The sequence below is a fragment of the Heterocephalus glaber genome, unplaced genomic scaffold (genome assembly GCF_053883595.1).
Source record: "Heterocephalus glaber isolate CG9 unplaced genomic scaffold, H.glaber_assembly_v1.0 deba00001457, whole genome shotgun sequence".
In the NCBI taxonomy this organism is placed as follows: Eukaryota; Metazoa; Chordata; class Mammalia; order Rodentia; family Bathyergidae; genus Heterocephalus; species Heterocephalus glaber.
The window spans coordinates 8,091,825-8,118,691 of NW_028258305.1; the positions used below are offsets into that span (position 1 = coordinate 8,091,825).

A 26,867-nucleotide genomic window follows, 5' to 3' on the forward strand; every position below is an offset into this window, starting at 1 on the left:
TTAAATCCCCGGCCCAGGAAGTTTCCAGTTTCTGCATATACTTGCCAATACTTGTTATTTGCCATGAAAAAAATTAGCCATCCTAATAGGTATGAATTTGTGTGTCGTTGTGGTTTTAATTTTCATTTTTCTAATGACTCATGATACTAGGCATCCATCCTTTCATGTGCTTATTTGCTATTTGTATATTCTTTGGAGAAATGTATGTCTTTCAAGACTTTAAATTGTTTTTGAATTGGGTTGTTTGGTTTTTTTGGTTGACTTTTAGGAATTCTTTATTCTGGGTGTTATTCCCTTATCTCAGGTATTTAATTTGCATGTATTTTCTTCCACACTGGATGTAGTCTTTTCATTTTTTTGTCTATCAGTATATAATAGGCACATAAAAATTGTGTGTATTTAAGTGTACAACTTAATGCTTTGATACACATTGTGAAATAATGACCATAGTCAAGCCAATTAATATACCCATAACCTCACAGTTACCCTTTTTATCTTTTCCTGTTTTTTCCTTTGTTTTGTTTTATTAGAATTTTAAGATTTCTCCTCTTGGCCTATTTTCAAGCAGATAGTAAGTGCTAACAATTGAACCTAGTTTCTCATATATGCGTGGCAAGGGCTCTACCATGGAGCCACACCCTCATCACAGTACAATATTATTACTAGGTGTGATGGCTCATGCCTGTAAAACCAGTGCTTGGGAGGCTGAGGCAGGAGGACTGGCACAAGTTTGAAGCTAGCCTGAGTTACGTAGTGAGTTTAAGACCAGCCTGAACTACATAGTGAGACCCTGTCTTATAAATAAATAAATGAATGCGGTATTGTTAACTAGTCAGTTGCTATATGTGAAATCTCCAGAATTTACTCATTTGGCATAAGTGAAACTTTGTCATTTGACCATTTTACATCATCTTCCCATATCCAGATCCTTCTAGTTCCTCCAAACCACAAATCTCTGCTTCTAGGTTTTTGACTACTTTTAATTCTGTATATATTAATGTATTTACATTTCTGTATTTGTTATAATTCATTTAATATTTAACATCATCTTCTGGGGATATCCATGTTGTTGAAAATAGCAGGCTTTTTCTTTTTTCTTTCCTTTTTTCTAACCCAGGTCTGCTTTACTATATATCTCCAGCCCTTTTTCTTCTGGGACAGAGTCTCACTAAGTTGATTAGGATGACTTCAAACTTGTGACTTCTGCCTAAGCCTCCTAGATAAGGGATTATAGGCATGTACCATCGAAACCATCTAGGATCTTCTTTTAAAAATTTTTTATTAGTACATGTTTATGGTATGTAAAGATTACGTTCCTTGTGGGAAGTTGATACATGTGTATGACACATCTTAATCTTTGTCATCACCTCCTTCCTCCCTCCGTTAGTCCTTTTCCCTTTTGCAAAAGATCTTTTTTTACCTTTTTTTCTTTTTGCGGTACCTGGGATCGAACTCAGGACCTTGCGCTTGCAAGACTTGAGGCATGGTGCAAAAGATCTCTTTTCCCTATTATCTGTCTTTTATTTTGCTCTTTCTTTATATTTTGGGTTTCTCATACAAGAGCATGCACTATATAAGCTCATGTGTCTGATTTATTTGACTTAACATGGCCTGAAGCTGTATAGGATTTCCTTCTTAAAGTCTTAATATCTGTGTTTATGCACACGTGTATGTACGCATTTTTGTTTACCTGTGGAAAGGTACTTAGGTTGTTTTCATATCCTCCCTATTGTAAAAAATGCTGTAATGAACATGACTATGCAGTTAGAGATGATTGGTTTATTTTCTTTTAGAGTATGTTCAGAAATGAGAATGCTGGATCATAAGAAAGTTCTGCTTTAATTTTTTTTTGAGGATCCGCTATACTGGTTTTTATAATGTCTCCACCAATTTTCATTTCCACCAGCAGTGTACAGGAGAGGCCTCTTAAATCCATGCCCTCACCAACATTTGTTATCTTTTGTCTTAATGGTTATTTTAACAGGTGTAAGTTGATAAGTCATAGTTTTTATTTGTATTTCTCTGATGATTAGTGATGTTGAACACCTTTTATTATATGTTGCCTATTTGCATGTCTTCTTCTTTTTGGGGGGGGTGTTGGTACTGGGGATCAAACTCGGGGCCTTGCACTTGCCAGGCAGGCAGCAGAACCAGTGAGCTAAATCCCTGGCCCTGTATGTTTCTTTTGGAAAATGTTGCTAAGGTCTTTTGCCTTTTTTCTTTTCTTTCTGTTTTTTTTTCAATGTTGGTATTAAACCCATGCCCTTTGCACTGAACTACATTATAAGCCCCTTAAAAAAAAATTGTTTTGGGGCCAAGGATTTAGCTCAGTGGTGCCACTGCCTACCTTGCAGGCACAAGGTCCTGAGTTTGATCCCCAGCACACACACCCCCAATATTTTTTGGAGACAGTGTGTCTCACTAAATCCCCAAATTGCTCAGTGTCAGCTCAAATTTAAAATCCTGCCTCAGCCTTCCAGAGTGCTGGGATTACAGATGTGTACTACTACGTCTGACTTCTTTTGCTTATTTTTAAATTGAGGTTTTATTTATTTTTTTGCTATTAAGTAAAGATATTTCTTGGATAGTAAACCCTGATCACATATATAGTCTATAGATAATTTTCATTCTGTAAGTTCTTTTTCACTTTGTTGAATTATTTTTCCTTCTGTGCAGAAACTTTTTAGTTTGATGTGATTCTACTTGTCTTTTTTGTTGTTGTTGCACATACTTTGGTGTTGCATCCAAAAATTCATTACCTAGACTAGTGGTGGTGAACCTGTGGCACACGTACCACTGCTTGCTGGCTGTTATCATAGAAAGCTCTGAAAGTTTCACCATCACTGGCCTAGACCAATGTGAAAAAGCTTTTCCCATTTTCTTATAGTCTTATGACTTTAGGTCCAGTATTTACTTTTCATTTTTCAGTCTGTGTTCTGAGTTGATATTTAATATGATATAAAATACCCAGTTTCTATTTTTGTCTCTGTTTTTTGAGCCAGCATCTTGCTATGTAGTTCAAAGTAGCCTTGAACTCACTGTGTAGCCCAGGCTGGCCTCAAATTTGCGGTGATCGGGCCAGGGATTTAGCTCAGTGGTTCCGCTGCCTGCCTTGCAAGCACAAGGACCTAAGTTCGATCCCTAGTACCAAAAAAAAAAAGAATCAAAAATTTGCAATGATCTTCCTGCCTCAGCCTCCTCTGACTGCTGGGATTACAGACATGTGTCACTGTTTGGCTAATGCAATTTCATTCTGTCTGTGATTGTTCAGTTTCCCTATTACTATATGTTGCGAGATTATCCTTTCTGCATTGTGTTCTTGAATCTTCTTGAAGATATGTTGGCTATAGGTACATGAATTTATTCTTGCATTATTCATTCTATTCTGACTGGTACATCTGTTTTAATGCCAGTAATGTTTGATCATGTAGCTTTGTAGTATATTTTAAAATCCTTCAGTATTGTTCTTACTGTTTAAGGATACTTGGGCTATTTAGGATCTTTTGTGATTCAATATGAATTTTAGTATTTTTTTTAAAAGAATGTCCTTGGGGACTGGGTATTTAGCTCAGTGGTTCCACCATCTGCCTCACAAGTGCAAGGTCCCGAGTTCGATCTCTGGCACCAAAAAAAAAAAAATGAATGTCCTTGAGATTTTGATAGAGAATATATTGAATCTGGACATTTTAAGCCTATGAATTCTCCCAGCCCATGAACACAAGATACTTTTGTTTTTATTTATGTCTTCTAGAATTTCCTTCGTAAGTATTTTAGAATTTTCTGTGTTGTATGAGTCTTTCATTTGTCTGGTTAAATTTATTCCTAAGCATTTAATTCTTTTTGTTGCTATGCCAAATGAGGTTGTTTTCTTAATTTCTTCAGATAGTTTGTTATTTGTATATAGAATCATTGATATTTTTTCATGTTACCTTTGTATCTGATATTGTTGCATAATGTATTGGCTCTGATAGGAGTTTTTTTGAGAAAGGGTCTTACCATGTAGCCCAGCTGGCCTAGAACTCACAAAGATCCTCCTGCCTCAGCCTCCCAGTTGCTGGGATTACAGGCATCCACCACTGTGCCTGACTAATAGGCTTTTGTTGTGGTATCTTAAGGGTTTTATCTGTATATAATCATATCATATATAAACATTTGTCTTTGCTTCCAGTTTGGATGTCTTTTGTTTATTTTTTCTTGCCTAATGCCTCCAGTATTTATGTGAATGGAAATAGTGAGATGGGGATATACTTACCTTATCCTAGATCTTAGAGAAAAGAAAAGCTTTCAGTTTTTTGCCATTGATTATATTAGCTGTGAACTTTTCATAAGTGGCATTTTTAATGTCAAGGGTAAATATCTTTACCTGTTTTCTTTCTTATGTTTAGTGTAAGTTCCTTACATTTTAAGAGTTTTTTAAATCATGAATTTATATTGAGTTTTATCATACACTTTTTTTTTTTTTGTACCGGGGATCGAACTTGGGTCCTTGCGCTTACTGAGCTAAATCCCCGGCCCTGTCATATGCTTTTTCTGCATCTATTGAAATGTAATTCTCCCTCCCTTTTTTTTTTTTCTTTCTGTGTTGAACATTTTATTAATAAATGTCCTTTTTGTCTTTGGTAACTTTTTAAAAAGTTTTTTTGTGTGTGTTTAAAATTTTTTATTGTGTCATACAAACTCTCTTCATATACAAGTGCATAAGGGAAAATCTCCCTTCTTCCCAAACATCACAGTAGGGCCCATTTTTGCTAATACATCACAAAGTTAAAACAAATGTCCCCTTCTGAATTCTGAACAGCTAATTCTAGACACTAGCTTTTCAATGTTTTGTTTTGTTTTTTAGCCTAGGCTGACCTTGAACTCGGACCCCCACGCCCAGCTTGGTTTTTTGAATAATCTTGTTTTACAGATCGTAAGTCATGTTACACCCTGACACCATCCAGCAGTTCTATTCAGCACCATCCAAGGGACTAGTTCATCCAAAGAGCAAACACATGATGGTGACAGGTGACAGTCTCAAAATCCCTGACTGGTTGTTTCTATAGACAGTACAAGTTCAATTCTTACAGACCCTTCGGGCTGGAAATGTTCTCCACTGCCTTGATTATCTTCAAGAATTATATAGCTGACACTTCCTTGCTGGGTGCTAATGATAATTCCCTAGGTCATCGGTAATGAGAAGCTGAGGCGCTGAACGTGAAGGGTCCTGAACCAGTTTGAATGAGGTGTAATAGCACAGTGGAATTGTGCTGCGTTTCTTTTCTGCTTCCTGCTCCCCATACCGTGGTTCCTGTGAGACCTGCGGACTCCGCTTGTGGCTCTCACTTCTTAGTGGCTTGAGCACCAGACACAGGGCTGATCCGCTACCAAGTGTCTCAGGAGTTTCACAAGGGACCACTACTTAGAGCTAAAAACGTTCTATCAGTCACTTTTCTTTAAATCTGGACCCTAGACCACTGATTTATATTAAAAAAACCCCACAGTAACCCTGTCCTCCTGCCTTTAATAGCAATGGAAAAGAGCAAGTTGGGCTGGGTGCTTTTCCAGGGGTGCCACAGCAGGTTGCCTGAGAGTTGAAAGGAGATAAAGCTGCTTCAGTGACATTGCTATTCCAGGGGAGGTGCCACCCTTGGCCCTTCTTCGGGCACAGGCGTAGATCGCAGACCACTTGCCACCGAGTTAAAGCTGTTTCTTCCTAGGACTGCAGTCTCGCAACACGTACACAGAGCCAAGCGGTTTTCTCTTGGTCTAAACTTTGTCAAGGCCACACAACGCTGAGGTGAACTTTGTAAGGTCCTTCGAAGGAAATCTTCAGGTTACAAACTACATGTTACTATTAAAGCTTCAAGACTGACCCAGTGAATTGAAAAGCCACAGGCTTTGTTTTCTTTTTTGGTTTTTTGAGACAAGGTCTCACTATGTTCTTCAGGCTGGCCTTGAATTTGAGGCCACCCTCCTGCCTCAGCCTCCCCAATGCTGAGATTACAGGCATGCGCCACCTGGCCACATGCTCTCTTAGAACCCTGAGCCTAATGACTCTGGAGGTCAAGGAGGCACATCCGTAACATATTCAAGCTCCGGGTTTCTCCTCTGTATGGAAGATGCAGTCAGTCAAATGAGGGCCCTGAAAACCACTTTGGCAGGCCTAACTCTAAGAGCACAGAGAGGGAGCACTAGGAAGCAGTCTGCACTGAGTGTGCATCCGTGCAGACACAGGCCTGCTCACGGCACTGGCTCTCCCAGCTTAGGATTCAAACAAGGCTTAGCAAGCCAGTAACAGCTCCCAAGTGTTTGCCTTTGAAGGGAAAGAAAGGCAAGTCCTTAAAAAGCCTCTAGGAGAAAGCGTCACTATGGCTCTTACCTGCCTGGGCAAGTGTGCATTTTTCAGCAAACTCAGGCTTCTCTCGCTTTGGAAGTCCCCTCGAGCACGAACCCCCTTTCCCCTCCTGCTCCAGTCTGCAGCAGGAGCTAGCTCCTCAGCTGTCTGCTGGGCTTGGGTCCTGATCTTTTCAGCACTGATTTCTCTAGGAGCTCTTGTGTCTCCATGAAGGCCGTGCGGGAAGCAGGCCCAGGTTCTGCTCTGGCAGTCCCAGGAACTGAGGCAAAGGCAGACAGGGCCCCACTGAACACTTGCTCACACACACGGCCCACGCGCTCTCCTGGTATGAACGACTCCCATGGATTAATATCAGCAACATGACCCCACCAGTGGCAGATCAAATCTTAATGTGACAACTGCAAAGCAGATAGCACTCTGCTGGTTAAATCAGAATCAACTAAGAAACAGTACTTTAAATGCCACATCACTGGAAACCGCACAGAGCCGCGTCCCCCTCATCAGTTACTTTTAGAATAACGGTCATTTTTTTTTTTTGGTACTGGGGATCGAACTCGGGTCCTTGCGCTTTTGAGGCAGGCAGCGGAACCACTGAACTAAATCCCCAGCCCAACAGTCATTAGCAGGAGAAAGAACAAGCACCACAGTCACTGCTGCAGGTTACCGGTGGGCACTCAGAGCAAGCTCTGCAGCACACAGGGAAGCACACTCAAGTCACTGAATCCTTCTTCCAGAATGGGGACTTCAGCCTCTTCCAGACTCAGCTTCTGGGTTTAGATTTTTTCCTCCATGGCCAGTACTGTCTCCTTTTCTTTCCTGTGGATTTCCCAGACAAGTGCATGGAAAAGATCAATGTAGTAGCCGTATGCAGCAGAAGTCTCAAAAAAGGGACAGCTGAATTCTTGGGCCAGAGCCAACACTTCTTACTTGGTGACCTGTCTTAGCTGTTTCAAGTTCGACTTGTTTCCCACGAGAACCACAGGTGTGTTATCCGTGCCCCAAACTCGATAAATACGCTGTTTAAACTCCCAACCTTCATGGAAACTCCAGCGATCTGTGATAGAGTAGCAGATGATGAACCCTTCTGCCCTCATGTACTGATCCCGCATGGCTGTGAACTCTGCCTGTCCAGCTGTATCTAAGATATCCAGATTGGCAGGCTCATCATCAGTACGGATCCGGATTTTATGAGCATCTTCAGTGGTGGGGTTGTGGTCTTCTGGGAATCGATGGCTGATGGAATTGCATGGTCATAATGCTCTTGCCCATGCTGCTGGCGCCCAGCATCACCAGTTTGTACTCACAGGACTGCGCAGCCGGGCAGTTGCAGCCGCCGACCCCAGGCCATATGAGCAAGAATCGCCTGGGAGCAGAGCAGGCAGCAGCGAGGAGCAAACCCCAGGAACCTCGCTGCTGCCCAGGTCCCAGCTTGCAGCTTGAAAGCTTTTTTTGCAGTTGTGATTTTAAAAAGGCATATAAGCTGGGGATGGCAACACATGTCCAAAATCCTAGCACTGTGGGAGGCTGAGGCAGGAGGATCACAAATTCAAGTCCAGCCTGGACAATTTAGCAAGACCCTGCCTCAATATAAAAAATACAGAGGATTGGGGATCTAACTCATTGTGAAGGCCCTAGGTTCAGTCTCCTGTGCTACCAGAGGTGGGGGAGTACATACTGTTCAGTAGGGTTAAGCGTATTCACGCTATTATGTAACATGTCGAGATTTTTCATATTGTAAAACTAGATTTTATCCTCATTGAACAGCTTCTCTTGTTTCTCCCTCTCCTTGCTCCTAGTACATTTATTTTTATTTTCGTGATTTTGACTGCTCTAGATATCTCATATTAAGTGGAATCATATAGTATTTGTTATGTGACTGAAATATTTCACTCACCATAGTATCCTCAAAATTCATCCATAGTGTAGTGTTATAGGACTTCCTTTTTGCAACTGAGTAATATTTCATTATGTGAGCTGGGCTTGGTGGCACATGTATGTAATCCCTGCCCTCTTATTGCAGCTCTCATATGTGAGGAATATATACAGTATTTTCTTACAGTATTTTTCCCTTCCCTTTGGCCTTTTTTGTTGTTGTTTGAGACAGTGTTTTACTGTGTAATTCAAGCTTGCTTTGAACTCACTGTGTAGCCCAGGTTGGCCTCAAATTCATGTCAGTCTTCCTGCTTCAGCCTCCTGAGTGTTGGGATTATAGGTGTGCGCCACCATGCCCAGCTCCTTTGGCCTTACTTAGTTAATTGTATTGTGTTTCAGTATTAGTCTCTTTGAATTTACTCTACTTGGAGTTTGTTGAACTTCTTGTATTTGTAGATTCATGTCTTTTCATCACATTGGAATGATTTTACCCATTATTTCAAGTATTCTTTCTTTTTTCCATTTTGGAATTCTCACAATGAATTTATTCATCTTCATGGTGCCACTCAGGATGGCTTTTCATATTCTCCCCCCCATACGGAGGAGGATTGAACTCAGGCCCTTGCATTTGCCTGGAAGGTGCGGTGCCACTGAGCTAAATCCCCGGCTCTTTTGTTTGTTTGTTTGTTTGTTTTGTGATACTGGGGATTGAAGGAAGGGACTTTGCACAGAGTTACATCCTAGCCCAGAGTTACATCCTAGCCCTTTTTTTTTTGGTACCGGGGATCGAACTTGGGTCCTTGTGCTTTCGCAGCAGGCGGCGAAACCACTGAGCTAAATCCCCAGCCCCCAGCCCTTTTTTAGTTCTTACTTTTAGTCAAGGTCTCACTGTGTTGCTGAGCTGCCCAGGTTAGGCTCAAACTATCTTCCTGTCCCAGTTTTTCAGTGTGTTGGGATTTCAAGCATGTCCTTCATTTTTCCCCCTTCTTTATATTTGACCTATTTTCTTTTCTTTTCTTTTTTTTTTTTTTTTGGTATGGGGATCGAACTTGGGTCCTTGCACTTGCGAGGCAGGCGGCAGAACCACTGAGCTAAATCCCCGGCCCTACTTGACCTATTTTCAAGTTTGCTGATTTTTTTTTTTTTTTTTTTTTTTGAGACAGGGTCTTGTATGTAGTTCCGGCTAGCCTTGAGCTTACTGTGTATCTCAGGCTGGCCTTGGATTCTCAGTAATCCTTCTGCTTCAGCCTCCAAAGTGTTTAGATAATAGGGATGTGCCACAACTCCCAGCCAGTGTTAGTTGGCCTTTGTTCTTGTACCTCACCAATTAGACACTGATATTTGGAGGACATGATCCTTATTTCTTACCCTAGTCCATCTGGCTCACTAAAAACTTGTGTTGCTGTTTGTATAGTAGATGGTCATAAGGCTGAGGGAATGGAGAATGAGTAGCTGTTGCGGCATTGAACATGGAAATTTACCAACTAAACTTTCTTCTGGTTAGTGTGAGAGTTCTCACACTATTACATTTATTGTCTAGGTACAGAGATAGATTCCTGACACTTTTATTCTGCCATCTTCCCTAAAGTTCTTTTCTCTTTTCTATTCAATAACTAGTAGAGGATGGTTTGTGAATAAGGTTTATACTGTCATCTTTACCAAGACCTTAGAGAAATGTGATCTTGATGATTTTTTTCCTGAATATGCTCTACACCAAACATATCTCCCCCGCCCCCCTAGTACCAGGAATTGAACTCAGGACCTTGTGCTTGTGAGGCAGGCGTGGTGCCACTGCACTAAATCCCTGGCCTTATACCAAACATATCTAAAAGAGTCTAATATATATATATATATATATATATATTTTGTCTTGGTCACAGGATTTCATAATTTTTCTCAAGGACCTTGTTGTTTAATACTAACCAAGTTGAGAGGGGTTATTTTTTGTTTGGTGATACTGAGGATTGAACCAAGAGCTTTCATATTCAGCTGTATCTCGGCATTTTTTTTTTCTAATATCTCAGCACTTTAAAAAACATTTTTTGAGTCAGGGTCTTGCCAAGTTACCCATGTTGAACTCGAACTTTTGATCCTCTCGCCTTAGCCTCCCAGAGTGCTAGGATTATTACAGGCTTATGCTACATACCTAGCTCCAAGATACTTGATTTTCTAAATTAAATTTATTATGGAAATTCCATTTTATTAGTGATTAAATTAGCATAAAGCCAGGAATCTATTCTGGGTTTCGTTGTTGTTTTGTTTTGGTTTGGTTTGGTTTTTGGTTTTTTGTGGCAGGGTCTCCCTTTGTATGCTTGCCCTGAACTCACTATGTAGCCCAGGCTGGCCTCAAACTCAGGGTGATCCTCCTGCCTCAGCCTCCTGAGTGCTGGGATTACAGGCTTGTGCCACCATGCCTGGCAGGAATCTATTCTGTATTTTATTACATTTCAGTTATGGAATGTGTATCATACTTGTGTTTTTGCAAAACAAATATGGACTATTAATATAGTCTAAATATAATGTTAATTATTATATTAAAGTTAACATTTTAGGGCGGGGGATTTAGTTCAGTGGTTCCGCCGCCGCCTGCCTTGCAAGTGCAAGGTCCTGAGTTCACTTGATCTTAGCCAAAAGGCCGAGAAGCGATGCAAGGTCCTTAGTTCGATCCCCAGTACCAAAAAAAAAAAACATTTTGGCCAAACATGATGGTGCATGCCTATAATCCCAGCACTCAGAAGCTGAGGTCAACCTGGACTATTTAGTGAGACCCTGTTTTAAAACAAAACATTCTTCCAATAAGACCTGAAAAACTGATAAACTTGTTATTAATTGTTCACTTCTCCTTAAATCAAATGATGTTTGTAGTTTCAAAATAGTGTCATTATTTTTTTTTCTTTCCTCTTTTTTGTGGTGCTGAGGATTAAACCCAAGGCCTTACATATTATAGTAGGCAGGTCACAAAGCTAAACTTCCAACCTCATCAGGTTTTCTAATGGATACCAAGTAGTGTTGAAGTAAAAATTATTAAAATAGGGGATTTAGCTCAGTGGTTCCACCGCCTCCCTCGCAAGCCCAAGGACCCAAGTCCAATCCATGGTACCAAAAAAAAAATTATTAAAATAGTACAATTCATAAGAGGTCTCACCAACATAGAATTAATTCCTTCAGTATTTATTACTTTTGTTTTACCTTGTGCTTCAAGAATTAATTAGCCTGTACATATTTACAGTGATAGGAAAGGCAACAGCAAATTCATCTGGTATCCATCTATGAAATATAAAAATCAGTATGTTAGAATAAAACTCTACACTTCAGATAGACATTTTATGTATTAAAAATAATAGGAAACATCAACTTCAGCTTTTTTACCTTTGAAAGCCCTTAAACTGGTCATCTTTTATTTGTTGCTTTGTCTTGGCAAGAAGGGGTGGGAGTTGAACCTAGTGTCTAAGTCTCTAAATTGCCTAGGCTGTACTTGAACTTGATAACCTCTTGCTTCAGCCTTCCAGAGTGCTGGGGTTATAAGAATGCATCACCACTCCAGCTTTGTTGCTTTGCCTTGATCTAGCAGTTAGCAGCTTTGTGGTTATAAAAGGCATTTATTTTTCATGACATATTTAGTTGTCACATCTCCCTAAATATTATAGTGTCCTTTAAGGTTTTGTGTATTTCTACTTCTTACAACAAAGGAGTCTTTGTGTCATGTGGTTTTTGTTTATTTGAGACAAAGTCTCACTATGTAGTTCAAGCTGGCCTTAATATTAGCCAAAGCTGACCTTGAACTTGCAGCAGTCCTACTGCCTGAGCCTCCTGAGTGCTGGGATTATAGATGTGCAGCACCACATTCGCTTGGTTATTGTATAGATTTTTTTTTTGGTACTGGGGATCGAACTCAGGACCTTGTGCTTGTGAGGCAGGTGCTGTGCCACTGAGCTAAATCCCCTGACCTATTGTATAGACTTTTTGCTAAGAGTTTCTACTGTATACGTCAGTAAAATACGTGTTACAGAAACAGTTTTTAGGGGTAGGAGTGAAGAGGAAATAAACAGAATTAAGATGGGTTATGTACATGTACCAACTCCCCACCACAAATGTAGTCATTACATTCTACAAATATGTACTAATAAAAATATTTTCAATAATGGTGAAAAGGCCTAATTGGTTATTTTTCTATTGTTCTGACCCCCTCATGGTGTAATGTCTAAGGCAGTAGGTCAAACTGAGAGGAGCCAACATAGACAGATCCTGACTCTAAAATAAATAAATAAACAAATATTTTTGCTGTCCTTAAGCCCTTTTTTGACTATAAAAACAATCTCTGCTTGAATCATCAGAACACCTATTCTATGAATGTAGTGTTGCTGAATTCTAGAATCAAAAATAAAGCCAGTAAATATTGTTAAAACTTTTTTATGTAGTTCAGGCTGGCTTTGAACTCACTATATAGCTGAGGCTAGCCTCGAACTCACAGTGATCCTCCCGCCTCAGCCTCCTGAGTGCTGGGATTACAGATGTGCACCACTACACCTGGCTGTTAAACTATTTTTAAAAATTCTTTTAAAATAACATTTATATGAGAGATATACCTGAAATATTTTTCTCCTAATTGTAATTTATTTTATTTGTACTTGCTGCCACTTTAATGTTTAACTTGCTTTTTTGTTAATGATATGTATATAAGTTTCATTTCAATCTACTTCATACTTGGATTCTGGAAGCTATATTTATTGTGGGCTTCCCTCTTTTGATTATGAAATGAAGCTTGTGGTTTGTTTGGTTAAGATAAATGTGGTTAAGTCTAATTTTATTTTCAATGTTTTGACCTGGCATTTACGGGATTTGGTTTTTTTTTTTTGGATTTTTTGTTTTTTACTGGCATATAAAATAATAGTTTATTGGCCCACTTCTTAACTTTTCAAACTGTGTAACTTTTTTATATCAAATGTGTTTATTTATGTAAGGTAATTTTTAACTTTTTTCTATACTTTTATTTTTTAGTTGAAACATTGTAGTCGGTACATACATGACTTATTTCCTTCACTTATCAAGAATTTGGATCCTGTACCACTTAGACATCTCCTTAATCTTGTCTCAGCTCTTGAGCCAAGTGTTCATACTGAACAGGTAATCATACATTCAGAACATAATGTAAAAATTTTCTTATGTAAAGTAACCATTTATTTTATGATTCAGATATTTTTGTTGCTTGAGAGTATTGCATTTTAGTTGGATGAAAAGGGCATTAAATAGATTGCAATGTTGTATAAAAGCCTCTAACTTCAGTCGTTTTTTTCTTTTTCAGACATTGTACTTGGCATCCATGTTAATTAAAGCATTATGGAATAATGCATTAGCAGCTAAGGCTCAACTATCTAAACAGAGTTCTTTTGCATCTTTATTAAACACTAATATTCCCATTGGTAATAAGAAAGGTTAGTAAAGTGTATTGCATGTTGAAGTGAGTTGTTTGAAGTTTATGAATGACATTTGAAGTACTTTCTGCTAAAACAGGTTGAGCATCCCTAATCAGAAAATCCAAAATTTGAAACGCTCCCAAATGGAAAACTTTTTGAATGTCAGTGTACTACAAGTGGAAAATTCCACACCTTACCTCATGATGGGTCAAACATAGATGTATTTTAAAAAATTGTAATCTTCAACCCTTGTATAAACCTGAAGGTGTATATGAAACATAAAACAATTTTGTGTTTAGATTTGGGTACCTACCATCCCCAAAATATATCATGTATATGGACATACTCTAAAATCTGAAAATATTCAAAATCTGCAGTACTTTATATTCCAAGCATTTCAGGTAAAGGATACTCAGTCTGTACTCACAATCCAGGTTTGTTTTGTTTTGTTTCTTTCCTTTTCTTTTTTAGGTTTTGTTTCGATGCTACCAGGGATTGAACTCAGGACCTTCTGTTTGCGAGGCCAACAGTGGCACCACTGAGCTAAATTACTGGCCCTCTTAGGTTTTTTTGAGATGGGGGTTACTCTGTGTAGTCCAGGCTGGCTTTGAACTTGCTATGTAGACTAGGCTGGCCTTGGAGTCAACGATCCTCCTGTGTGAGCCTCCTGAGTTCTGGAATTACAAGCATATGCTACTATACCTTTTTATTTTTTAAGACAAAATTTCACTAAATTGCCTACGTTGGCCTTGAACAAGCCATTTCTTCTACCTTAGCCCCTTTTGAATGTTGGGATTCTTGTGCCTCAGCCCTCTTTGAGTAAGCATGCATCACTGTGCCCCAGAATTCAGTCTTAATTTTAAGATAAGCTTGTGATTTGAGGTAGACTGTATATGAAAGGGTTAGTAAATTGTGGTTAGTTCCTGGTTTTGGTTAACCCTTTAAGTTAGTGGAGTTTCAGTAGTTAATGAATTTTCTAATCTTCCATTTCCTTTGCTTTGAAAAACATCATTTTAGAAGTAATTTCAGTGGTAAAACATAGTAGAGTTATCTTTGTGTTTTTTATTTCAAAGATTTTCTTCCATATTAGATGCTTTATGTGTGTCTTTCTCTTGCATAGTCCCCAAGGACTTTCTAAAACTATATATACTTGCCAGGTGTGGTAATGCATACCTATAATCCCACCATTCAGGAGACTGAGGCAGGAGGATTGCCATTAGTTCAAGGCCAGTTGGTTACATAGTGAGTTCACTGTTGGCCTGCATTAAAAAGAGAGACCCTGTCTCAAAAAAAGAAAGAGAACTAAAATTTTATATATTCAAACCCAGTATTTGTCTCCTGATGTTATATACTATTAGGGTTTTTTTTTTTTTGGTATGGGGGATTGAATTCAGGTCCTGGTGCTTGTGGGGCAGGTGATGGAACCATTGAGCTAAATCCCCAGCTATTAGGCTTTTTTTTTGTGCAAGCACTCACAACTACTTGAGGTTTCCCTATCTGTGTCTTATATAATATGAACAACTGATGTGCTGTCCCAAAAAGCTCAGTCACTTAGAATGTTTCCCCCATTTTTTTTTCCTTTTCCTTCAGAGGAAGAAGAGCTCAGAAGGGCAGCTCCATCACCTTGTAAGTTGAGTCTTAGAAGCATGACAGTACGACTTACAGTTTTGTTTTGGTGATTTTTAGAGTTACTGATTTTATGTAATACACTTTCAGAAGAAGGTATAACCCTTAAACTAGTTATTCATCCTTTTAAATTTCTGGACAGTGCTTGGAATTGAACCCAAGTCCCCTCGCATGCTAGGCAAGCACCCCCATCTGTCATCTTACCCATTTTGCTTAAAACCATCAGTGTCTTTTTTTTTTTTTGTACCAGGGATCAAACTCAGGACCTTGCGCTTTCGAGGTAGGCGCCGGAACCACTGAGCTAAATCCGCAGCCCGTCAGTATCTTGACTTTTAATTGAAGTCATATATATCCTCTTTAGAAATTGGCAAATGTTAACAAATTCAGACATTGTAATTTTGGCTATTTAGTGTAAAGCTTTTTTAAATAGCTCATGGAATCAAAGAATGATATAATTCTGTTAGATCTACCTTAATATAAATAAGTAAGAATGAAATTCCATGTTTTTATAGGGTCACCCGCAGCAAGTCCTCAAAGCAGTGATAACAGTGATACACATCAAAGTGGAGGCAGTGACATTGAAATGGATGAGCAGCTTATTAATAGAACTAAACATGTGCAGCAGCGACTTTCAGACACAGAGGTATGGAAATAATTTTTCCCCCTTTGAGAGGGATTTTTATAAGAATTCCTGCCATGTTTAATTTTTATCTGTTTCTGAATACAGGAATCCATGCAGGGAAGTTCTGATGAAACTGCCAACAGTGGTGAAGACGGAAGCAGTGGTCCTGGTAGTAGTAGTGGGCATAGTGATGGATCTAGCAATGAGGTGAACTCTAGCCATGCAAGCCAGTCAGCTGGAAGCCCTGGAAGTGAGGCACAGTCAGAAGATATTGCAGATATTGAAGCCCTTAAAGAAGAAGATGAAGATGATGATCATGGTCATAATCCTCCCAAAAGCAGTTGTGGTGCAGATCTTCGGAATAGAAAGTTAGAAAGTCAAGCAGGCATTTGCCTAGGGGATTCTCAAGGCCCATCTGAAAGAAATGGGACAAGCAATGGAACTGGAAAGGACCTAGTTTTTAACACTGAGTCATTACCATCAGTAGATAATCGAATACGAATGCTGGATGCCTGTTCTCACTCTGAAGACCCAGAACATGATACTTCAGGGGAAATTAATGCTGCTCATATAGCACAAGGTTCTCAGGAGTCTTGTATCACACGAACTGGGGACTTCCTTGGGGAAACTATTGGGAATGAATTATTTAATTGTCGGCAGTTTATTGGTCCACAGCATCACCACCACCACCACCACCACCATCACCACCATGAAGGGTAAAGTTGGATTACAAATAAATATTCAGTTTATATTTCCTTTAGCAAAGTATTATAACTATTGTTTATTCAGGTGTTAATTTATTCCAGTAAAGTATCTTTTTTTTTTGGTATCGGGGATTGAACTTGGATCCTCGCGCCTCGCGCTTGTGGGGTAGGCAGTGGAACCCCACAATCCCCAGTCCTCTAGAAGACTACTGTTTAATAGTAATACAGTGCAGAGTATAAATATAAGACAGACATAGGTAGTTTTTTATATTGGGTACACCATTTTTTTAAGTGCTTATTTCAATAATTATTTTATATTGGGCACATTTTTAAACAGTACAATGAAACTGGTAGTATTTTATTTAAACCAGTAGTATATAAAATATTTCCAAATGAATTAGTGCAAAAGTTAAGATATTTTGTATTTCTTACTACGTGTTTAATACTCTGTATATTATAGACCACTATTTATGTTTCATCAACTCAAAATATTTCCACTTGTAATGACAGTAGTAATAGCTGTTAACGTTTATTGAACACTTACTTTGGAACAATCACATTATTTCATGAAATCTTCACAATAAATACATGAGAATGGTATAGTTGTTCTTTTTTTTTTTTTTTTTTTTTTTTTGGTGGTACCAGGGATCGAACTCAGGACCTTGGTCTTGTGAGGCAGGCATGGTGTCCCTGGCCCCAGTTGTTCCCTTTTTATAGGTGAGAAAATTGAAAGAAAAATTTGGAATAACATTGTTAAATACCATGGATATAATTCACACATAACCAAAAAACTTTAGAGTCGAGTTTATTTTTATTAATATCCTAAAATTGCAAGATGCATAAAATTTTCCTTTTCATCATCATATTCTAGTAGAAGTTTTCACAAGCAATATTAAATCTGCTTTTAGGGAAATTTTTATAAAAAAGAGTTGGAGACATAAATTTATGCTCTCCAATATAATATCCATTAGCCAATTTGGCCATTATACATGTAAAACATGGCCGGTCTAAGCCATGAACTTGAACTATGTAACCTAGGTCCATCTGAAACTCATGATCCTCCTGCCTCTGCCTCCCTCCTGAGATGAGATGGTTGGTTGCCTCTCTGTATTGATGAAGGGAAGACAGTTGTTTTATTATAAAACTGAGGTGCAGTGTACTCTCTTTTGTTTAACACATTGCATGCTGGGCATGTTTACATGCCTGTAACCCCAGCACTTTGGAGGCTGAGACAAGAGGATCACAGTAAGTTCGAGGCCAACCTAAAACTACATAGTGAGACGCTGTCTCAAAACACATTGCACGTCACTTTAAGTCTTGACACCAACTGCCATAGTAAATTAAAAATTAAATTATTAGGTGTTACAGGTCTGCCCCACAAGACATAATGCTTTGAGAGTTTGTTTATCCCCTTTCCATGTTATGTTTCATAGTACTTGTTTCATGGTATTTTGTTTGGTTTTTTTTGTTATTGGGGATCGAACTCAGGTCCTTGTGCTTGGGAGACAGGTGGCATAACCACTGAGCTGAATCCCTGGTCGTTTTTCATGTGTTTTCACCCTTCTCTCTTTACATTCTTTGGAGTACATAGTATGTTTTGGAAGTGAGTACTTAGTATACTTTTGTTGTACACGATAGCCTTGAAATAGATTTTGGGATGACAGTACATTAAAATATAAATAAGCCTTATGGATTGGATTTCTATTAAAACTCTCCCAGTTATTATTATATATTTTTGTGCTGTTCAGGAATTGAACGCAGGGCTTTGTACATGCTAAACTCTACCACTGAGCTGTACTTCCAGTCTCCCCTAGTTAATTTTTTTTTTCTACAGAAGACAAAACAATATCCTTTTTATTTTTAAAACTCTGGCAAGATAGGGCCGGGGATTTAGCTCAGTGATTCCGCTGCCTGCCTCACAAGTGCAAGGACCCGAGTTCGATTCCCGATACCAAAAAAAAAAAAGTGTAAAAAATCTCTGGCAAGATAGTTTTCTATAGGACATTTCCATTTTTTAAAAAAGTGAACATAAACCAACCTGTGGATCAGTCACATTGTACAACTTCCAAGTGTTTACAGATGCCTAGAGTATTTGCAAATGCCATTTGTTAGGTAGTAAAGTTTTGTTGCAGTTTTTTCAGCATATATTCCACAGTCAAAGAAATTCCCAGTTAATATTAACTGTACCTAGATTGCAGCCTTAAATTGAAATATCCTCCTGATAGTTTTTTCATTTGATTTTTTTTTTCGTGGCATTGGGGTTTGAACTCAAGACCTTGTGCATGCTAGACAAACACTCTACCATGTAGCTACAACCCAGTTACTGATTTTTGTAGTTTTATAAAAAAATGTAAATAATCTTTTTTAAGCCATGGTTGGTGGTGCATACTTAATCCCAGCACTGGGGAAGCTGAGGCAGGAGGATCACCAGCTGGAGCTACATAGTGAATTCAAGACCAGCCTCAGCTACTTATTGAAACCCTGTCTCAAAATACAATGAAATGAAATCTTTTTTCACATTGTCACTTTGAATTTATAAAAAATACATCATAATGAGCATTACTTATTTTGACTAAAATTATTCCCTTTGAACCCCCACCCCCCACCCTGGTACTGAGGATCGATCTCAGGACCTTGCACTTGCGAGGCAGGCACAGTGCCAGTGAGCTAAATCCCCGGCTATATGTTTTAGTGAGTTATACTAATGTCTATATATTATAAAATAGGATAAGATGTGTCTATATTGTAAAATTACTTGGTCATTCTAACATTTGGGCTTTTGTAATACTGTCAGTATTCTGTATTGTTACAACCATTAGGCTGGGCATGATGGGGTATACCTGTAATCCCAGCACTTTGGGAGGGTGAGAGCGGGAGGATTGTAAGTTTGAGTACCTTCTGGGCAACTTAGTGTCTTAAAATTTAAAAAAGAAAAAAAATTTTGAAGGGCTGGGGATATAACTCAGTGCAGAGTCCCTGGGTTCAGTTGTCAGTACTACCAAAATAAAAAAAATTTTTCACCCCGGGCACCATAAACAGACATAAACAGATTGTGTAGTAATTTCTTCCCAGTGTTTTAAGAGATGTGGTGTTTTTTTTTTTTTTAGTGATTCATAAAGTATGTTTAAGTTTATAAGTAATAACTTTGTACTTTTCTTGTTATAGGCATATGGTTGACGATATGCTAAGTGCAGATGATGTTAGTTGCAGTAGCTCGCAAGTCAGTGCAAAATCAGAAAAAAATATGGCTGATTTCGATGGTGAAGAATCTGGATGTGAAGAGGAACTAGTTCAGATTAATTCACATGCAGAACTAACATCTCATCTCCAACAACATCTTCCCAATTTAGCATCTATTTATCATGAACATCTTAGTCAAGGTAAGATTCTATAGTAAGTAAAATATATTATTTTCTTCAAAACAAGAATAATTTATATTACACTGTTAGAAGAAATCAGCAGTTAATATTGTGAAACGTAAGTATCTTTGCCAAAGCAACTTTTGTATGCTGTTTTCTTTCCAAGGGAATGAAATTATTCTAAATAGTCCATTATAAATATAAATAAGGCCTGCATGTTCTTTTAAAGACTGCATTTCTATCAAGAGCTGTCAGCTGGGAAAGGCAATTCATTCTAATACTAAAAAATTACAGATTTATAAGTTTAGAAAATACATGGCTTTGTTGGGTTTTATTTTGAGTATTTTATTTTCAACATTTTAGGACCTAAAAGTAATGCAAGATCACAAAAGATGACGTAGGATTTCATTTTATACAAAATGTCTAAAATGACTAAATCTATAGAAATAAAGTAAATTGTGGTTGCTTCGTGCTAGGGAGGGTTGTACAGAAACCTCTGTAGGAAGGGTAACTGACAAAGAGCAAGGTGTTTTGTCTTTAGTGATGAAAATGTTTCAGAAATGATTATAATAAGCAATTTTTGAAAAGTAATAGGTCTTCCAAGACTTGGAAGAATGAAGGATAAAGGGAGTTAAAGAGTAGTACAAGATTGTTAGGCGTGGTCATGTGTGTCTGTAGTCTCAACACTTGGGAGGCTGACACTGGGTGATTGCTTGTGGCCAGTCTGGGCAATATAAGGAGATTTTGTCTCAAAAAATAGTACATAAAAGTAGTAGAATATTAAAGAGGATAGGGAGAAACAAAAGGGAGAATCAGTTTTGGAACTGGCAGTTGATAGGTCTCCATTTAGCTTCTTGTTTCCTTGAGTGCCATCAGCACATGCTAGCCTAGGAAATAGATTTTAAGATGCCAGTAAGTTACATTATCAGTAGGCCGGATGGATTGGGCTTTTGCTAAAAGACCATGATTAGACTTAGAGACACAACTTAACAGACTTTGACAGCAATAACAACTTAGTGATTTCAGATGTTCCTTGTTACTGATTTAGATAAAGTTACCTTGACATGTTCTTTTTTTTTTTTTTTTTTTGGTAGGGGGGATTGAACTCAGCTCCTTGCGCTTGCAAGGCAGGCAGCGAAACCACTGAGCTAAATCCCTGGCCCTATTCTTTTTTTTTGACACAAAGTATTCTTATATGGCCCAGGCTAGCCTTGAACTCACTGTGTAGCCCAGCCTGTCTTTGAATTTGCTATAATCCTCCCGCCTCAGCTTCCTAAGTGCTGGGATTACAGGCGTATATCACCTTGTCCAGCAACATTTTTATTGTATCACTAGGGTTTTTTGTGGGGGTTTTTTGGGGTTTGTTTTTTTTTTTTGGTACGGGGACTCAAACTCTGGTCCTTTCACTTGTGAGGCAGGCATCAGAACTGCTGAGCTAAATCCCTGGCCCCATCACTAGGGTTTTGAGAAATATTTAAGTTAAGGTTGAGGTCATCAGGTTGAAGTTGATGCTGTATTTATTAATTTGTCATCATTTTTTCTTGTATATATTTTTTTTGTTTTATTTTTGGTTTTTGAGACAGGGTTTCACTATGTAGTAGTTAGTTGAGGCTGGCCTTGAACTCACTATATAGCCAAGGCTGTCCTTGAACTTAGTATGATCCTCTTGCCTCAGCCTCCTGAGTGTTCAGATTACAGGTATGTGCTGCCACTCCTGGACCCATATTTTCCTTTTGTTCAGTATTTTATATATATTTTACAACATGAATTTAGAAATTGAACAAAATGATCATATGTGTTACTATTCTGCAAATCTACCTTGTACTCAAACTTTAGCTCTTCTGGATATGTGTAGTGGTACATGCCTATCATCCCAGCACGTGGAAGGCTGAAGTGAGGGAATCACTTGAGCCCAGAAGTCCAGGGCAACATAGTCAGAAAATCATCTCATAAAAAACAAAAAACACCTTCCCATCACAATAAGACAGTCAGTCAAATTTAAACATGGGAGCTAGGTACATAGAAAGCCTATAATTCCATCTAATCTGTAGGCTGGGGCAGGAGGATTGCATGGGCCCAGAAGTGTGAGGTTAGAAGGGGCAACATAGTGAGACTTTGTCTTAAAACAATTACTTATGTGGGCCCGGCATTTAGCTCAGTGGTTTTGCTGCCTGCTGCACAAGTGCAAGGACCCGAGTTTGATCCCCGTTACCAAAAAAAAAAAATTTCTTAAGCATGGGCAAAAGATTTGATCAAATACATTATAAAAGAAGATAAGTAGAAACCCCTCATGCACCCTTTTGCGCTGGTAGAGATTGAACCTAGGGCCTCACGCATGTGAGTGCTCTACCTCTGAGATGTATCCTCGCCCATGAAGAGTATTCTTCAAAATGAGAGCATTCTTAATGTCTAGCCATCTGGGAAATAGAAGTTCAAAACCACAATGAGCTACTACCGCATACCTGTTAGAATGGGTAAAATTAAGGACTGGGCTTATCAAGGACTGATGTTAAAAATACGCAACAACTCAAAACTCTACACCTCTTTAGAGAAGTGTAAAATATAGCCACTTTGTGGAACTTTTTTTTGTTTCTTTTTCTCTTTTGTGCTACTAGGGGTCTGTCAGTTTCATATACAATTAAATATACACCTACTTTATAATGCAGTTCCTATTTAGATTTTTATCCAAGAGAAATGAAAATGTGTATAAAGAGATAGTAACCGAAGGAGGCTGAGACAGGAGGATTGGAAGTTTGAGTCCCTCATGGCTAATTTAGTGAGACTGTGCCTCAAAATAAAAGATAAATGGGATGGAGATGTGGCTCAGTGGTAGAAGGCCCCTAGGTTTGAGCCCCAGAACCACTGCAAAGAAAAAAGAGTAAATGTTTATACTTAATTATTTATTCATAAGAGCCTAACAGGAATTAACTGGTTTATTAACACAGTGAATTTTAAAAAGGAAAGTACACTATGGATGGATACCAGAAAACCATTCTGAGCCAGAGAAGCTAGAATCAGAAGAGTACATACTGTCTATCACATATATACAATTGTAGAACAGTTAAAAGTAATATGTAATGCCAGAAATCCACTCACTGCCTAGGGTGTAGGGGGTCATGATTCATTATAAAAGATCATAATGGAACTTTCTGGGGTGATAAAAATGTTCTTTACTTTTGTTGGGGCAGAGCAGAACAGCTCTGTGCTATAGCCAAGTGTTACAGCTCAGTGTCACAGCTCAGGGGCACAGCTGAGTGTTACGGCTCAGTGTTGCAACCAAGTCCCACAGCTCTGAGGCACAGCTGAGCTTTACAGCGCAGTGTGGCATACAGCTCTCCTAATTTGAAGAATCTGTTGGTCAGTTGAAGAGGTAGAAAAAAAACCCCTTTATTATGCTAGCAAGCCCCAGCGGGCTCAGAGGAGTCTGAGCTCTATACCAGAAATGAGAGCTTCCTTATATAGGGATCTATAGGGTAGGCAAGCATGCTCACTGAAGCAAAGGGGCGGAGTTACAGAACAGTTCTGAAACATGCCATTGTGAGCATGCTCATTGAAGCAGAGTAGCAGAGTTACAGAACATTCCTGAGAGGGGTGGAGCTTAACAACTTTCTTGTGAGGGAGCAGAGTTTAACAGAACATTCCTGAGAGGTCACACAGTTCAAACAGTCACAAACCATTTTGATACATTGGGCAGGAGACTGTCTGTACAAACTTACATTTCTATTTTGTTTTATTTTTATTTTTTTCATACCAGGGATCGAACTCTGGTCCTTGAACTTGTGCAGCAGGCAGTGAAACCACTGAGCTAAATCCCTGGTCCCCAAACTTACATTTCTAAACCAAAACATTCTGTGGAAAAAAAATGGAGGCAAGGCAAGGCCCTGTCAAATTGTATAGCACTTCTCTATCACTTTGACTATGTATGTGGATTATTTATTTTTATTTAGCAGTTCTAAGAATTAAACCTAGGGCCCAGTACTTGGTAACTACATAGTCTTAACACAAAACTTTACCTTCACCCCATATTATATTTTAATAAAATTAATTTTATTTAATTTTTTACTTTATATTTGTACATGTTTGCAGTATGTGATTATATTCATCATTAGAAGTTTTGTATATGTACCAATTTAATTCATGTTACTTCCATAAAATTAATTTTAAAAGATAAATGCTACCCTCCAAGAAATGACAAGTGATAAACTAGAAAAAAACTTTTAAAATTATGTGTTTAATAAAAGGCCCATATTCCAAATATATAGAAATTTTTATAACTCAGTAAGACAACCTAATTAAAAAGTGGTGAAGGGGCCAGGGATTTAGCTCAGTGGTTCCACTGCCCACCTCACAAATGCAAGGTCCCGAGTTCAATCCCCAGTACCCCTCAAAAAAGTGGTGAAGAATTTTACCAAAGATAATAGTATGAATAAGCACAAGAAAAGCTACTCAATATTATTAGTTTGCAGGGAATGCATATTGAGGCTACGGTGATAATTCTGCTAAACAAATGTTACAATGGCTGAGATTAAAAAGGGACCACGCAAAGGTTTTGTGGAGTGTGTAGGTGAATAGGAAGAGGCACTTTGATATACTGCTGGTAGGGGTATAAAATGGCACGATCACTTTGGGAAAGTAGTTTGCCAATTTCATTTTCTTTTCTTTCTTTTTCCCTCCCATTGTTTGGCATTGCTGATTGAACCCAGTGCTTTCCCACTGAGTTATATCCACAGCCCTTTTTTAATTTATTATTTTGAGACAGAGACTCACTAAGTCACTGTCTGTTATTTTTTTAGTCACTGAGACACAATGCCTGACAGCCACAAATTAAATGAGGAGAGGTTTATTTTGGCTCACAGTTCATAGAGGTTTCAGTGCATAGTCTGCTGGCTCCAAGAGAGGGCCACATGTAGAGGAGAAACAGCTCTTGGGATGGCAGACAGGAAGCACAGCAATTAAGAGTAGGAGGGAGGGGAAAAAAAAGAGTAGGAGGGAGGGGATATACCTTTCCAGGCCATGCCCCCAGTGACCCACCTCCTCCAACCAGGCTTTACATCTGAACATCACATTTAGCTATAAACTCATAAGTTTGGTAATCCACCGATGAATATCACTTCCTCATGATCCAGTCACTTCCCCAAAGCTCCATCTATGAGTGCATGAGGCAGACGTGTCGGGGGTGGGGTGGGGGGTGGTTCTAGATACAAACCAAGACAATCACTAAGTTTCCCAGGATGAGCTCAAACTTGTAATCCTCTTGCCTCAGCCTCTCAGAGTGCTGAGATCACAAGTATGTACTACCAAAACCACTTTAGTCTGGCAATTTTTTAAAAAATCCATTTTATTGGTACAATTTAAATATACCTAATGACCACATTCATCATAGGGAATTTGTACCTGTACATGGTATATCTTGATTCCTCTTTTTCTCCCAGTCCCCTGGCCTCCCTTCCACCCCCCTCCATTTACAAAAGCTTTGTTTCTATTTTTTTCCTTCTTTTCTCATTTTTTTCTTTTCCCTTCTTTACCCCCTACCCCCTTCTCAGTTCCTCTTTCCTTTTCTGGGTTTCCTCTTTGTTTCGGTTTTTGTTTTTGTTTTGTACAGGGCATTGAACTCAGGACCTTCTGCCTGCCAGGCAGGCAGCGGCACCACTGAGCAAAATCCCTGGCTCCTCTTTTCTTTTGAACAATTTCTTCCTATTTCACATTATGTATTATACATTTTGGTCCTTATTTACCCTTTCAGTTTCTCACAGCAGAAAAATAATGCAATATTTACACATTTGTGTCCAATTTGTTTCACTTAAGAGTATGGTCTTTAGGTGGATCCATTTAGCTGTACATTAAACTATTATTAAGCATTCATTAAGAAAGATATGTTTGGTTTTTTTTTTTTAAGAAAGATACGTTTTAACTTTACTTAGATATCTAGTATTTAGCAAAGGTTTTTTATTTGACCAAATTTTGGTAGCACTCCTGAACCTTTTATAAGCCTATCTGTAGTTTAAATACATGAACCAGAACTCTGCAAAACAGTTGTAATCCATTACAGTTACATCCATTAACTATCTTGATGTAATTAAATCACTTAATTGTTGTTTTTACTGCCATGCTATCAATACCTTGGATTGCATAATTTCTTTTTTTATTCATTAATTTTATTGGTACATTTTATGTGTACAATACGTTTACAATAGCTAAAACTTGGAAACAGCCCAACTGCACATCAACTGGAGACTGGATAAAGAAAATGTGGGGTTTTAAAAAATAAAAAGTACTACTCAACCATAAAGAATGAGAAACTAGAGACATTTATAGCTAAATGGATATACATTGAGGCCATACTCTTAAGTGAAATAAATAGGACACACGTATAAATACCGAATAGTTTCTCTGGTGTGATAAACTGAAAGTGTAAATAAGGATCAAAATGCATAATAGGTAATGTGAAATTGGAAGAAAAGGTCCAAAGAAGAAGGGCAAATGGGAGGGGTAGGGGAAAGGAATAAGTATGAGAAAAGGAAAAAAATGGAAACAAAGTCTTTGTAAATAAGGAAGTGTGGAGGGGATGAAGGAAGGGCAGTGGAGTGGGGAAAAAAATAGTTTGGCAATCTTTTTTTTTTTTTTTCTTGGTACCGGGGATCGAACTCGGGTCCTTGCGCTTACAAGGCAGGCGGCAAAACCACTGAGCTAAATCCCCGGCCCCTAGTTTGGCAGTCTTAAAAAGATACATATCTATGACACAGCAACTGGGGATTTAGCTCAGTGATGCCACCACCTGCCTCGCAAGCGCAAGGTCATGAGTTCAATCCCCAGTACCAAAAAAAGACACAGCAGTTCCTAGCTATTAACCCAGAAAAATGAAAGCATGAGTCCATCCAAAGAGTTATTAAACAGATGTTTATGGCAGCATTATTCATAACATCCTCAAACTAG

General features: G+C 38.5%; 1 protein-coding gene, 1 non-coding gene and 1 pseudogene across 6 annotated transcripts in view; 1 reads left to right on the forward strand and 2 right to left on the reverse strand.

Annotated features, from left to right (window-relative positions):
- Usp34 (ubiquitin specific peptidase 34) overlaps positions 1–26,867 on the forward strand; it is a 269,176-nt gene that overhangs the window by 80,597 nt on the left and 161,712 nt on the right. For 4 of the 5 annotated variants that reach the window (XM_087216017.1, XM_087216020.1, XM_004867234.4 and 1 more), the window contains exons 11-16: positions 13,208–13,333; positions 13,512–13,641; positions 15,214–15,249; positions 15,762–15,892; positions 15,977–16,587; positions 19,741–19,955. In XM_087216017.1, coding sequence (XP_087072143.1) covers positions 13,208–13,333; positions 13,512–13,641; positions 15,214–15,249; positions 15,762–15,892; positions 15,977–16,587; positions 19,741–19,955 — 1,249 coding nt within the window. The remainder of the gene's footprint in view (positions 1–13,207; positions 13,334–13,511; positions 13,642–15,213; positions 15,250–15,761; positions 15,893–15,976; positions 16,588–19,740; positions 19,956–26,867) is intronic. The other variant, XM_087216019.1, reaches the window with a different exon arrangement.
- Positions 7,047–7,606, reverse strand: LOC101696363 (GTP-binding protein Rit1 pseudogene; annotated as a pseudogene).
- On the reverse strand, positions 10,667–10,856 carry LOC147826941 (U2 spliceosomal RNA). Its single transcript, XR_015453321.1, has one exon. It is a non-coding gene; the product is annotated as a U2 spliceosomal RNA (small nuclear RNA).